This window comes from Chelonia mydas, chromosome 7, assembly GCF_015237465.2.
Source record: "Chelonia mydas isolate rCheMyd1 chromosome 7, rCheMyd1.pri.v2, whole genome shotgun sequence".
Classification (NCBI taxonomy): domain Eukaryota; kingdom Metazoa; phylum Chordata; order Testudines; family Cheloniidae; genus Chelonia; species Chelonia mydas.
The window spans coordinates 71,146,145-71,160,031 of NC_057853.1; the positions used below are offsets into that span (position 1 = coordinate 71,146,145).

At 49.0% G+C, this 13,887-nt stretch overlaps 2 protein-coding genes across 15 annotated transcripts in view; one reads left to right on the forward strand and one right to left on the reverse strand.

The window, feature by feature from the left end:
- SHLD2 (shieldin complex subunit 2) overlaps positions 1-13,887 on the reverse strand; it is a 150,157-nt gene that overhangs the window by 67,412 nt on the left and 68,858 nt on the right. For 8 of the 14 annotated variants that reach the window (XR_006292495.1, XR_006292496.1, XM_043552184.1 and 5 more), the window contains exon 1: positions 7,617-7,750. The exons of 2 other annotated variants lie outside the window; for them this stretch is intronic. Coding sequence is in view for 1 of the 12 variants with exons in the window: in XM_037904310.2 (XP_037760238.1) it covers positions 7,776-7,936 (161 nt within the window). In the remaining 11 variants the exon portion in view is untranslated. Of the gene's footprint in view, positions 1-7,616; positions 7,751-7,775; positions 7,937-8,053; positions 8,324-13,887 lie in introns of those variants that run through there. 4 more of the 14 variants (XM_043552181.1, XM_043552174.1, XM_037904300.2 and 1 more) reach the window with 3 other exon arrangements.
- GLUD1 (glutamate dehydrogenase 1) overlaps positions 8,042-13,887 on the forward strand; it is a 48,657-nt gene continuing 42,811 nt past the window's right edge. The window contains exon 1 of the mRNA XM_037904312.2: positions 8,042-8,459. Coding sequence (XP_037760240.1) covers positions 8,042-8,459 — 418 coding nt within the window. The remainder of the gene's footprint in view (positions 8,460-13,887) is intronic.

Below are 13,887 nucleotides of genomic sequence, written 5' to 3' on the forward strand. Positions count from 1 at the left end.
TGCTAACCCCAGATGCTTTTGTTTTGCTTGTAACCTTTAAGCTGAACCTCAAGAGAGCTATCTTGATGCTTAATTTTTGTAATTGTTTCTTTTAAAAATCTAGCAATAGCTTGAGTTTTCAGATGTATTTTCTTTCTTTTTGTTTTTAATAAAATTTACCTTTAAGAACAGGATTGGATTTTTGGTGTCCTAAGAGGTTTGTGCATATGCTGTTTAATTAGCTGGGAGCAACAGCTAATTTCCTTTGTTTTCGTTCTCAGCTCTTCCCCAGAATGGAGGGTGTGAAAGGGCTTGAGAGTACCCGGCAGGAAGGAATTCCCAAGTGAGCCTTCCTGGTTCTCAAGGGGTTCTTTTGCACATGGGTGGTGGCAGCATCTACCCATCCAAGGTCAGAGAGAAACTGTGACCTTGGGAGTTTAATAGCCTGGAGTGGCCAATATTAATTTTTTGAATCCTTGTGGGCCCCCACCTTCTGCACTCAAAGTGCCAGAGTGGGGAATTAGCCTTGACTGTACCTATCCCCATATTCATATATCGAAGTAATTGAGCAATTCTAATAATATAAATATATTGAGAGGCTGAGTCTCTAAAGCAGGCTTGACAATACCTGCATAAGCAAAAGGGAAACATTTCTTGCTTTTGCTTCCCTGTGTTTTACTAACAGGCATCTTCAGACTCTGGACATGATAATTATAACCCCTGCTGTCTCCAACCCTTCCCCTTTAGTTTATCCCCCCCAAGTAAGCCCGTAAGCAAAAAAAAAAAAATCATAGAACTAACGTAATTTGCTGCCATAATATTGTTCACTGTGCTTGTGTGTTATACCCATTCCCACATCCTGTGGCTGTCTCGTCTATTTAGACTGTAAGCTCTTCAGTGCATGGACTATGTACTTCTCTGTGGCTGCACAGCACCTAGTGTAACAGAGTCCCATTCTTGGTTGGCCTTTAAGAACTACCGTAATAAACATGATTAATAATACATAATGATATACCACACAAATCCTGAAGGTGAGCAGGAGCTGCCATTCTCTCTTCAGTGGTCTTCCCTACTTCTTATCACTGACAATTAGGGGTATTTATCATGCAGTGACAATACAAAACAGAGACTGGGATTCTATCTATTACAGCAGTTCTCAAATTTTAGCAACCGGAGGACCCCCATTTTGATTTAAAAAAAATTTCACAGACCCTCCAAGTCCCTTGCTCAGCCCCAGGGCCAACCCCGCTGCTTTCCCCAAGGCCCCACCCCCAAGCACGCCCTGTCCCCGCTCCTCCCTCTCAGCACCTCCTGCACACTGCTGAACAGCTGTTCCACGACCTACAGGAGGCACTGGGAGGGAGCGGGAGAAGATGATTAGCAGGGCCCGTGGACCCCCGGCGTACTCTCACGGACCCCATTTTGAGAAACGCTGATCTATTGTGTACATGTAAAAACCCCTTTGTAAAAAATACTTGTAATACTGTTGCATAAGTGTATACCGTGTGATGTGGGACTGCACTTGTACATAGTACTTTTGTTTCATATAATTTGGACTTTTTCCCACTGCATGTACAACAGTCTTTCCCGTTCAAAACTGCAAAATTAACAAAAAAAGATTGACTTTTGCAAAGACCTTTCTGTCTTTGACCCCACAATAAAAAGCATCAAATATGCTGATGTTCACTAACTGCAGGTTACCCATATCACTTCTTGAGACGAGTACACAGGAGGTTGTGTGTATTTTTTTGAAATCCCTTTTTCATGACTGTTCTTTAGTTCAGCTTGTCACTTAAGGCTTGCCTAGGTGACCACTTAGTTTGTAACAAATTGGGGCATAAATCTACCTTGCACTAAGCACCTGTGTGGACCCTGCTGCCATGCACTGCAACTTCTAGTGCGCTTTAATTGTCTGTTTCAAAGCGAGGTAGAGCAAAGAGCACTACAGAACTCTTGTGTGCAGCAGCAGATCCATATGGGCACTTAGTGCAGGCTAACAAGGTAGATTTACACTCTGGTTTGCTGCAAATTAAGTGTCCATATAGACCGGCACCTCCTGCTCCTGTGATATTACCTCCTGCTTCTGACGTTAACAAATGATATCTTCACCAACTGCAGTATTGGGCAGCCACACACTCCAAGCCCAATTCTGACTTCTGATTAGCACACACAACTTTAATTTACTTCAATGAAAGTTACATGTATTTATCTGAAGGCAAAATTGGGCCCAGATGTTCCTAAATACAATACTTGAAAAGCAGGCATAAGGATGTCCACACAACAGGATACATAGGGGAGAGCCATTCTTTCGGTCTCTCCTGCAATTCTTACAGCAAACATGTTCTGGGTGATGCCTCTCACAGAGAAAGGTTGAAATGTCAGAACTTAAAGGTTTCCTGGCAGTTTGAAAAGCCCCATTAATGTGAGTAAGACTCTTGAGTTTCACTGCACTGAGAGGTTTGAGCTCCTGCCTGACATGATAGAATGAATTACAGGGTTTGTTTCATAATAAGGGGCCAGGGAGCTTCCCAGAGAACTTGGCACATTCTTGAAAGCAGCAAAGGCCCCACAGAACTGCGAGGAAGAGCATTTATCATCCAGTGCAAATTGTGTAGTGCTTACCTGCCACCCGCTACTTTTTATACTTCCATTATGTACCTTTGTCTTTTATAGTAAACATCTATTAAAAACAAAAATGATGGAAATAACTCCACCCATTGAGTAAATTCTTATCAGTAAAGCAGTCATTAGCTCCAGGGAGAAAGACAAGTGGGTTTTTCTTTTGAAACCAACTCACTGGAAAATGCTGCAACCCAGAGAACTAAACTGATGTCTGATTGCTCCTCATGTTGCTATGACCTGGTTAATCTGAAATTAGATGACCTCCTCAAAGTTTCTTCAAACTGGGACACTGTAGCTACCACAGTCTGCCTTAGCATACAGTTTCAAGTTAAATCAAGTTATCTATACCTAACTCCTCTCGAGTTATCCTATTTTGAGGAAAAGCTGCCCCATCACAAAACACTTTGAGCTGCACAAACTGGTTGTGTTAGCAGGTAGCAAATCATGCTAACTTGAGCTTTATCTATACCCCCGATAGGCCAACTAAAGTTAAAAGCACACCTCACACTAAAAATAAGGAGTTTTAGAATCATAGAAATGGAAGGGACCTCAAGAGGTCATCTAGTCCAGCACCCTGCACTCACGGCAGGACTAAGTACTATCTAGACCAGAGGTGGGCAAACTACGGCTCGCAGGACTGTCCTGCCTGGCCCTTGAGCTGCCAGCCGGGGAGGCTAGCCCCCTCCCCCACAGCCACGGCTGCTGTGCAGGCAGCACAGCTTGTGCCCACCCACCTCCCAGGGTTTCCAATAAGCCAGTCCTGCCGCTCTGAGAAACATGATTAGGGAGTCGGGGGAGGGGGGGTTGGATAAGGGGCAGTCGGTCCCGTGGGGCAGTCAGGGTGTTGGATCATATTAAAGAAGTTCTGTATTAAAATCACAAATGAGTTTGATTCCCCATAGTTTAAATTCCAGGGTATTACTAATTAAGAGGTCTCTTGGTTTTTGGTACTGTGTCTCTCCCTCTATGTGTGAAACTTGCAAGCTGCTAATTGTGTTAGTACATTCTAAGACAGAGTCTGTTCTCAAAGCAATTCACAGAGAGAGAGACTCAAAGCAATACTCTAACAACAGAAACAGCACCCAGAGACTCCCCGCCCTTTTGTTGTATTAACAATTGTGATTAAAATAGAGATAGAGGATGTATGTGGATGGATGCTTGGTGTGGATAATAACTGAATGATCAGGGAGGTGCCAGCCTAAGAATCCAGTGTCCATCGGCTGAAGAAGGCATCAAGTGGAAATAACCAGAGGACCCCCGCAGGTCAGACTGGAATCCACCCAACAGCCTCAAGAATGGGAGAACCAAAGAACAAGATAACATCTAGCAGCACGGAGCTGTCAGGAACGTGCCATCTGCTGATTGATTCAGCAACAGCATGATGAAGCAATTCCCACAGACTGGCCTAGGAAGAAATTCCTATAAAAAGAGACTCTAAAAAGTGAGAACTTTGGGGTCTGATTCTGCAAAGCAACTTCCAGGAGCATCAGATGAGCATCTGACAAGGCCCTGCTCCCTCCTCATGTCCAGGCCACCTGGCCAGTGGCTTGGCATGAGCAACTCTAAGGCTGGTAACTATGATAACAACCTTGCAGAACCTGTGTGTGTGAATAAATATGAGATTGAATGGAATGTTATAGCTGTAACTAACTGCTTACTATGATTCTTTCTGTATTCACAATAAATGTGGTATTTTGCCTTTTTCCCTTTAATAAGATCCTGCTGGTTTTTAATTTATTGGTATAACAAGGGGACATGGAGCAGTTGGATGAGGCGGAGGTTCTGGGCTGGGCTGGGGTGGGGTGGGGGGGCAGTGAGGGGATGGGGGTGGGGTGGATAGGCGTGGGAGTCCCAGGGGCCCTGTCAGGGGGCGGGGGTGTGGGTAGGGGTTGGAGCAGTCAGGGGGCGGTTGGATAAGGGGCAGAGGATCCTGGGGGGGGGGCAGTCAGGGGACAGGGAGCAGGGTGTGTTGGATAGGCATGGGAGTCCCGGCGGGCCTGTCAGGGGGTGGGGGTGTGGATAGGGGTCAGGGCAGTCCCGGGACAGGGAGCAGGGGGGGTTGGATAGAGGGTGGGCTTCCGAAGGGGGCAGTTAGGAGCGGGGGATCCCGGGAGGGGGCGGTCAGGGGACAAGGAGCAGGTGGGGGTCGGATGGGTCAGAGGTTCTGGCGTGGGGGGGTGGGCAGTCAGGGGGTGGAAAGTGGGAGGGGGCAGGGACCAGGCTCTTTGGGGAGGCACTGCCTTCCCTACGCTGCCCTCCATACAGTTTCGCAACCCCGCTGTGGCCCTTGGGCCAAAAAGTTTGCCCACCCCTGATCTAGACCATCCCTGACAGGTCTAACAAGCTCTTAAAAATCTCCGATGATGGAGATTCCACAACCTCCCTAGGCAATTTATTCCAGTGCTTAATCACCCCTGACAGTTAGCAAGTTTTTCCTAATGTCTAACCTGAACCTCCCTTGCTGCAATTTAAGCCCATTGCTTCTTGTCCTATCCTCAGAGGTTAAGAACAATAATTTTTTCTCACTCCTCCTTGTAACAACCTTTTATGTACTTGAAAACTTATGTCCCCCCTCAGTCTTCTCTGTTCCAGACTAAACAAACCCAATTTTTTCAATCTTCCACACAAAATGATTAAAGGTCTAGAAAACATGACCTCTGAGGGTTGTGACTCAAATTAGGGAAAAACTCAATTTAATTGCAAGGATGACAAGCCCTGAGGTATTTCCATCACAGACATCTGCACAGCAGCTAGAACAGTGGTGACCCCTTTCACATAGGAAGCCTCTGAGTGCAACCCCCCCCCCCCCCATAAATATATTAAAAAGTGTTTTTAATTTAACACTATTATAAATGCTGGAGGCAAAGCAGGGTTTGGGGTGGAGGCTGACAATTCCCGACCCCCCATGTAATAACCTCACAACCCCCCGAAAGTTCCCAATCCCCAGTTTGAGAACCCCTGCGCTAGATGGTCTGTCCACACAGTTTGCAAAGCATTACTGCTTGGATTTGGCCTCCAGGAAATAATCTTATTTCTGACTGTGTCCTGAAATTTGTTTCCCATATAGGAGACGTCAAACTCTCTCCCCGTCAAAAGGTAGGTTTATTTTACTTCAGTTGGCCCATTTTTTTCAAGCCCCCCGGATTGTGGCTTGATTAATGTACAACATATATCTTGTACATGCCTGAAGAATTTTGAGATTAGCATATCTATCTAGATAGACCAATCCACGTCTAGATAGACAGATGTCCCTGTTTCCACTGTCTGGAGAGCAGCATGTTTGCTTGGCAAGAGGGTTGTATGCTCTGGCCAAAATTAGCCAGATTTGTACTAAACAGTACTTTTATTCAAGAGAGAACAAATGAAAAAAATTTTTATTAAAATTTATTATTAGAGAACAAATGAAAAAATATCCTGTCCAGGTTAGGAAGTCTGAAATTGTATTCAACAATAAATATTTCCACTTATGCTTTCCCTCCTTGCTCCTATTTAGGAAGAATATTTTCCCACAAAAAATGAGTCTTTCAGGAAACCAGCGGCATCATTTGCTATGGGCCAGGGGGGCAGTTGTTGCCCCCCTCGGGGGAAGTTTTCATAAATCTATATGCTCTACTTCCTTCCCTGCCACCCCAAGACTTTGCAGGATATAATTTTATCACACATATTCTATACACCAGCAGTTTTTCCCCTGAAATGACATCCCTGAATAACAGATAAAGAGACTGCTATTGTCTAACTCTGTCAAGGAAGTTAGTGCACTGTTTTTCACCACAATCATATTCACATCCTCTGTGGGTTGGGCCCAGAAGGGGACACAACACACATTGACCAATAGGTTTCAGAGTAACAGCCGTGTTAGTCTGTATTTGCAAAAAGAAAAGGAGTACTAGTGGCACCTTAGAGACTAGGTTAGTCTCTAAGGTGCCACTAGTACTCCTTTTCTTTTTACTGACCAATAGATTACTTGTGCAGCTCTCCTCCCTGGCTATGCATGTCTGCTCTAATCTTGGCTCCCATCGAAACGAACAAGAACGTTGCTCTGAGAGGGTCAGAGAACAAGGCTCTCTGTGTCACCTTGTGACAGGCCTGGCAGGCAGAACAGGGAATACCCAAAGCTAAGATACAAATGGTGGCATATTGAGCCCTGTGTTACCTAGGGTAGAAGGTCCCCGTACCCCAGATAAGCGAGGCAGCAGAGTCCATCAGCACTGTAGGTTAAAGCAATAATTTTCAACCAGGGGTACATTGAAAATCATTGCTTTTCTAGATAGTTGCCTAGTTTTACAACAGGCTACTTAAAAGCAAAAAGAAAAGGCGTACTAGTGGCACCTTAGAGACTAACCAATTTATTTGAGTACAAGCTTTCGTGAGCTACAGCTCACTTCAAGCTGTAGCTCACGAAAGCTTGTACTCAAACAAATTGATTAGACTCTAAGGTGCCACTAGTACTGCTTTTCTTTTTGCGATTACAGACTAACACAGCTGCTACTCTGAAACCTACTTAAAAACACTAGCCAAGTCAGTACAAACTAAAATTTCAACAATGACTTGTTTATACTGCTCTATATCCTATACACCGAAAAGTACAATACTTATATTTCAATTGATTTATTTCAAGATTATATGGTAAAAAATTAGAACATAAGCAATTTTTAGTAATAGTGGGCTATGACACGTCTGTATTTTTATGTCTGATTTTGTAAGCAAGTAGTTTTTAAGTGAGGTAAACCTGGGTACGCAAGCCAAATCAGACTCCTGGAAGGGGTACACGAGTCTAGAAAGGTTGAGAGCCACTGGGCTACAGCTCGCTCAGCCGGGATAGCCAGCGTGGCCATGGCTCGGAGGCGGGCGGGCAGCTGGAACCGGAAAGGCGGGTGCAGCGGGGCGGGCGGCAGTGCCCGCGGGGCCCGGGGAAGTCAGGGGCTCTGCCGCTCCCCGCAGCGGAAGGGGAAGGATGACGGCGTCTCCTGTACGCGGCGCGGACGCGGGCGCGGGCCCCCCCCCCAGCCACCTACCGCGGGGCTCCCCGCGCCCGCAAGCGGGAGAAACGACCGCTCCGCACCCCCTGCCCGGGCGGAAGCGCTTTAGGTTCGCGCTCCCGCACCAGCGCCCTGGACTGAGAGCGACGACCGACCGAGGCTAGATCCCGACACGCATGCGCGCCACACACCCACCTCGGGCCTTCCGGTAGACGGGCTGAGGCCTGGCACCGCGCCCAGCTCCTCACGGCGGAGCCAAGAGAGGGGAGGAGTTCCCGGCGAGGCGTGTGCGCAAGCGCGGCAGGGCGGTGGCGTGTGACCCCCAGCCCCCCTCCGGCCTCGCCCCCCGGGGCCATTTAAAGGCGGCGGCGCCGGCAGGCCGCCTCTATTGTGCCATCGGGCCGCGCAGGGCTAGAGCTGTCAGCACCGGCTCGGCCTCCAGCCCCGCTGTAGCTGCCGCCATGTACCGTTACCTCGGGGAGCTGCTGGCGTCCCGCGCCGGGGCCGGCTCGGTGCTGGCGGGCACGGAGCCCGGCGCGGCGGTAGGGGCAGCCCTGTGGGGAGGCCCCAGCGGGGGGCTCCCGCAGCGGCGGCGCTACAGCGAGGCGGAGCGGGAGGACGACCCCAACTTCTTCAAGATGGTGGAGGGCTTCTTCGACCGCGGCGCCGGCATCGTGGAGGACAAGCTGGTGGAGGGGCTGCGCTCGCGGGAGAGCCCCGAGGAGCGGCGCCACCGCGTCCGCGGCATCCTGCGCATCATCAAGCCCTGCAACCACGTGCTCAGCGTCTCCTTCCCCATCAAACGCGACAACGGCGAGTGGGAGGTGATCGAGGGTTACCGGGCGCAGCACAGCCAGCACCGCACCCCCTGCAAGGGAGGTGAGCTCCGCACCTCCGTGCGCGCACACACACAGCCAGCACCGCGCCCCCTGCGCCTCCACCCTACACCCAGCCGGCTCCGCACCCCCCTCACCATTCATGCAGCCGGCCCTGCACCTGCTGCAAGGGAGGGGAGAGCCCCTCTACCCTGGTATACAGACATCTAGCACCCCGCCAACCTGCAAATTGAGATCCACGCATGAGATCACGCATAGACAGAGCTATACATACCCGGGGCACCCCCTGCAAGATTGGTGAGACCTCCTCATATGCGTTGCCAGTACTGCACTACCTGCAGGAAAGGGGACACCCTAGCCCCATGGATCGATAACACTTCATTTTCCATATATACATAGGTAGCCTCCAACTTTCTGCAAAGCAGGAGAGAGTCTCTTTATGTCCCATTCATGCAGAGCCAGCACTACACCCAACAAACAAGTGATCAAAGTAGAGTGAAACAGGAGTGAGAGCTTTTGCTGCACCAGCCAAGGAGGGAAGGGCAGTTATTGGGGAATAACTGCTTATCTAGACCCACAAATAGGGAGAGCTCCCATCTGCTTTCAGCAGAGTAGGAGCTATAATTCCCCCTTAGTTATCACCTGTTCCAAACACAGCCAGCAATATATCCACTGTAAGAGTAATTGTGGCACCTTAGAAACTAACAAATTTATTTGGGCATAAGCTTTTGTGGGCTAAAACCCACTTCATCGTATGCATGCAGTGGAAAATACAATAGGAAGATATATATACACCGAGAACGTGAAAAATATAGACTAACACGGCTACCACTCTGAAACCTGTAAGAGTAATGAGATTCCCTCCTATACTTCACAGCTGGAACTGTACCTTGTGAAAGGAGTATGAGAGTCTTTTTTCTGTTTCTCAGCTAGTGTTGGCTCCCTGCAAAAGCTAGGAAACACGTACATAGCCAACACTGAACCTCTAAAAGGAGTCCATGTTCCCAGTACTGCATATCCAACAGTGCTAGCCCTGCAGCCCCTCCAAGGCTGGTGGGGAGCTCCTTGCCGCTGACCCCCTACATCCGTCCATACATTCTCTGCAAGAGAGGTCAACTCCTATCTCTGTCCCAACCTAGCCACATGCCTGCCAATTAGCTGTAGAGTGTAAATATACATGTATTTACATAAATTCAACTGCAAGTCATTTGAAGCACATACTTTCCTGTTTTCAGCTTGCTTTGTAACAAAACTTCAATTTGTAGAAGAGGAGGAACTTGGCTTACATCTGTGGGGCACTTAGAGCTTGATAAGCACCTTCTACAAGGGAAAATAATTTGAGTACCGTATTTCCCATATTTTCAATATTTCTGTGCTTACAAAGAAGGTGGGAAGTAGAGGGATTTCATTTCTTGTTAATATTTAAATGGTCGCTTAACCCCTAAAATGCTAAGGTGCTTTTAACAACTTTTCTAGTGTGTTTAGGAGATCTGATCGTGACATCCCAAAGTTATATACTAATGTCAGGGATCCAAAACAGCCCAAGTTCTCAGCAAATCTCAAACTTTCACAACTTGAATTGTGAAATTTGAGGGAACTATGTACACTTGCATTGTTTAATTATGAACTGAAAAGTTGGGGAAAAACAATAAATAACGTGAAAACATTATAATGTAAGGGCTGTTGCTAATACATACTTTGATTTAATACAAAATCCCCCTCCAGCTCAGAACAGGAAAATAGACAATTGGTCAAGTTTCTAGGTAGATGTACAGAAAAAGCCAAAAACTAGTGGTCTTCTAGGAAAAGAACGTCACACCTTTTATATAAGGGAATTGAAAGGATTGTCCCACCCCAAGACCCAGTATGGACAACCATGCATCCCTAATACCCCAGGGCTGTGAGTCTGTGAAGCAAGACTCCCAACTACCATTAAGGACTTAACCAGTATTATATCCCCTTGAAAGATAGTTAGACACCTGGCTTCCGGCCTGGATCAATCAGCACTGTGCACTCTGTTAGCTGCTTAATTTTTCAAAACAGTCAGTCTGAGATCATTACAGGCGTTTATAGGACTTCAAACTAAACACCTTACCTTTGCCGGACATCTGAAATTGTAACTGTACCAAACACACCCCTGCATGTTGTCATAATGGACCTCCTCTCTATAGTTGCTAGAAAAAGATTGGGGGAGTGTTAAGAACACTTACTCATAAATCATTAAGTATAGGTGGTGTCTAGGTATGACTATTGGAATTATGCTTAGGATTTGGATTCCTTAAGTGCCTCAGTCTTTCAAGAGGAAGTTTTCTTCTGTTTTTTGGTACAGATAATCTACTTTAGAGATTTTTTTTTTGCTCTGCAAGTTGGACTGTTTGCGTAGTTTTTAACTTTATATCAGTGCTGCAGTTAGGGTGACCAGATGTCCCGATTTTATAGGGACAGTCCCAATTTTGGGGCCTTTTTCTTGTATAGGCTTCTATTACCCCCCAACCCTGTCCTGATTTTTCACATTTGCTGTCTGGTCACCCTAGCTGCAGTTTAGCACCCATGTGTCAGCTGACTTGGGCTCACACAGCTTAGGCTACAGGGCACTTCACTTATGATGTAGACATTCAGGCTTGGGCTGGAGCCCAGACATGCGGACCCACCCAGTCCTCGCCCTCAAAGGAAGTGTGCACAACAACATCAAAAGATGTGCATGGACGCTTAAATTCATAATTCTGCTGGACACTAAAATCTGGTCTTAATAAAGACACTGGATTTGTGTCTTCTTACAACAGTGTGTAACTCATTAACACCTCTTTTGCCTATGTTTGCAAAGGGGTTAATGGGCCACTTCACTGGCCTACACTACAGAGTTAGGTCGACATAAGGCAGCTTTTGTTGACCTAACTCTGTAAGTACACCTCTACCCTGGTATAACGTGGTCCTCGGGAGACAAAAAAATCTCACCGCGTTATAGGTGAGACCGCGTTATATCGAACTTGCTTTGGACCCCTCCCGCATTCCTTGTTCCCTGACCGCCCCCTCCAGAGACCCCCGTCCCTAATCACCCCCAGGACTCCACCCCCTACCCCGCCCCCCTGCTCCCTGACTGCTCCGACCCCTATCCACCTTCCCGCCACCCCCTGAGAGGCACTCACTGGCAGCGGCGGGAAGCGGAGCAGCCCGGCCCCAGACCGCTCCACTCTGCCACCTCCCAGCCATGGCGCTCCGCTTCCCGCCGCCGGTGAGCGTGGGGACGTTGGAGAAAGGATGCTCCCCGTATTCACCTGCGGCGGGAAGCGGAGCGCCGCGGCTGGGAGGTGGTGGAGTGGAGCGCTCTGGGGCAGGGCTGCTCCGCTTCCGCCACTGCCGGTGGGTGCAGGGGGGATCCCTTCCCCCAAGCCCTCTCCCCTGAGCAACACGGCTGGGGCCGGGGCGAGGGAAGCGGAGCGGGCTGATCCCGGCCCCCCGTTAATCCCCCAGGCCACTCTGGCACTGCGGGGCCCCCAAAAGTGGCCCCCCCGTTTCTGCCTCCCAGACTCTGGGGGAGAAGGAGCCCCTGACCACCCCTGAGACCCTCTGCTCCTTATCCAACCCCTCAGCCCCGGCCCGGCCTGGCCCCCTTAACAAGCTGATCAGAGCAGTGTGTCGGAGCTTTACTGCGTTGTATGCGAACCCATGTTATATCGGGGTGCGTTATATCGGGGTAGAAGCGTATCTACTCTAAAATGTAGCTCCGACTACACCAACTTAATAACTCCACCTCTGCCAGAGGCATAGCACTTTTAGGCTGACTCCGTGTCAGTGTAGACACTGCATTGCTTATATTGACTGTTGATGCGTTTCAGAAGCTGTCCCACAATGCCCCACACTGACAGTTAAATCGGTGCAAGCACTCCTGGAGGGGATGGACACCACCGACACAAGGCGTGTAGTGTGGACATGCAAAAGTGATGTAATTAGTTCAGTGACTGTACGTTGACGTAACTTCGGTCGACTTAATTTTGTAGTGTAGATTTCCCCTGCAGTACAGATGGCAAGTATGCTGCTTTCTCTGGTAATAGCTTCTCTGTCTTTCCTGCTCTGTAATTTATCTTATCCAACATACTGCAGTTGTGCAGAAAGCCATTCTTTGTGTTACCGCTGTTGTTGGTCAGAGCCACATCTCTGCACTCATCATGTTAACATTTAATTTTTGCTAGTCCAGTTTCAGATTCACCTAAAAAACTGCGTGACTTATTAAATGCTGTTATTATGAACATAATGATTTTTACTGTAAACCCATTAGCAGTATTATCCAGAAAATGTCTTTAACATCAATGTTAATAATGTTCTGTAGCAATTTACTCTGCAAGTAAATGTAATGAGGGTTGGTTGTTGGGATGTCTCATACTATGGTAATTGACCTTTTTAGCCTGAACCTTCTACACCAGGGGTGGGCAAACTATGGCCCGTGGGCCACATCCGGCCCACCAGCTGATTTAATTTGGCCCTCAAGCTCCTGCTGGGGAGTGGGGTCTGGGGCTTGCTGCGCTCCAGCCGGGGAGCGGGGTTTGGGGCTGCTCCATACGCGCATGCCACACCTCCCAGAAGCAGCAGCATGTCCCCCCTCCAGTTCCTACGCATAGGGACAGCCAGGGGCTCAGCACACTGCCCCTGTCCCAAGTGCTGCCCCCCTCAGTGCCCATTGGCTGGGAACTGCAGCCAGTGGGAGCTGCAGGGGCAGCACCTGCGGACGGGGCTGCACGCAGAGCTGCCTGGGCACGCCTCCACCTAGAAGCTGGAGGGGGGACATGCTGCTGCATCTGGAAGCTGCTTGAGGTAAGCGCCGCTTGGAGCCTACACCCCATAGCCCCTCCCACGCCCCAGCCCCCTACCCCAGTCCTGATCCCCCTGCCGCCCTCCGAACCCCTCAATCCCAGCCCAGAGCACTCTCCTGTACCCCAAACCCCTAAGCCCCAGCCAGAGCATGCACCCCCAGCCGGAGCCCTCACACACCCCCGTGCCCCGTCCCCTGCCCCAGCCCGAAGCCTCCTCCCAGACGCCGAACCCCTCGATCCCAGCCTGGAGCCCCCCTCCTACATTCCAAACCCCTTATCCCCAGCCCCACCCCAGAACCTGCATCTCCAGCCAGAGCCCTCACCCCCTCCCACACCCCAACCTCTTGACCCATCCCGGAGCTCCTTCCCGTGCCCTGAACTTCTCATTTCTGGCCCCACCCCAGAGCCTGCACCCCCAGCCAGAGCCTTCACCCCCTCCTGCACCCCAACCTTAATTTTGTTAGCATTCATGGCCCACCATACAATTTCCATACCCCAGATGTGGCCCTCGGGCCACAAAGTTTGTCCACCCCTGTTCTTTACCATTAGATATCTGAGTTCTGATTGTAATTCTGTCAGGTCTTAAACCCATTTTATTTTATTTTTCAACTCAGTACCTTACACAAACATTTTACTCTTTGGAGCATTTCCATTACTCCCAAT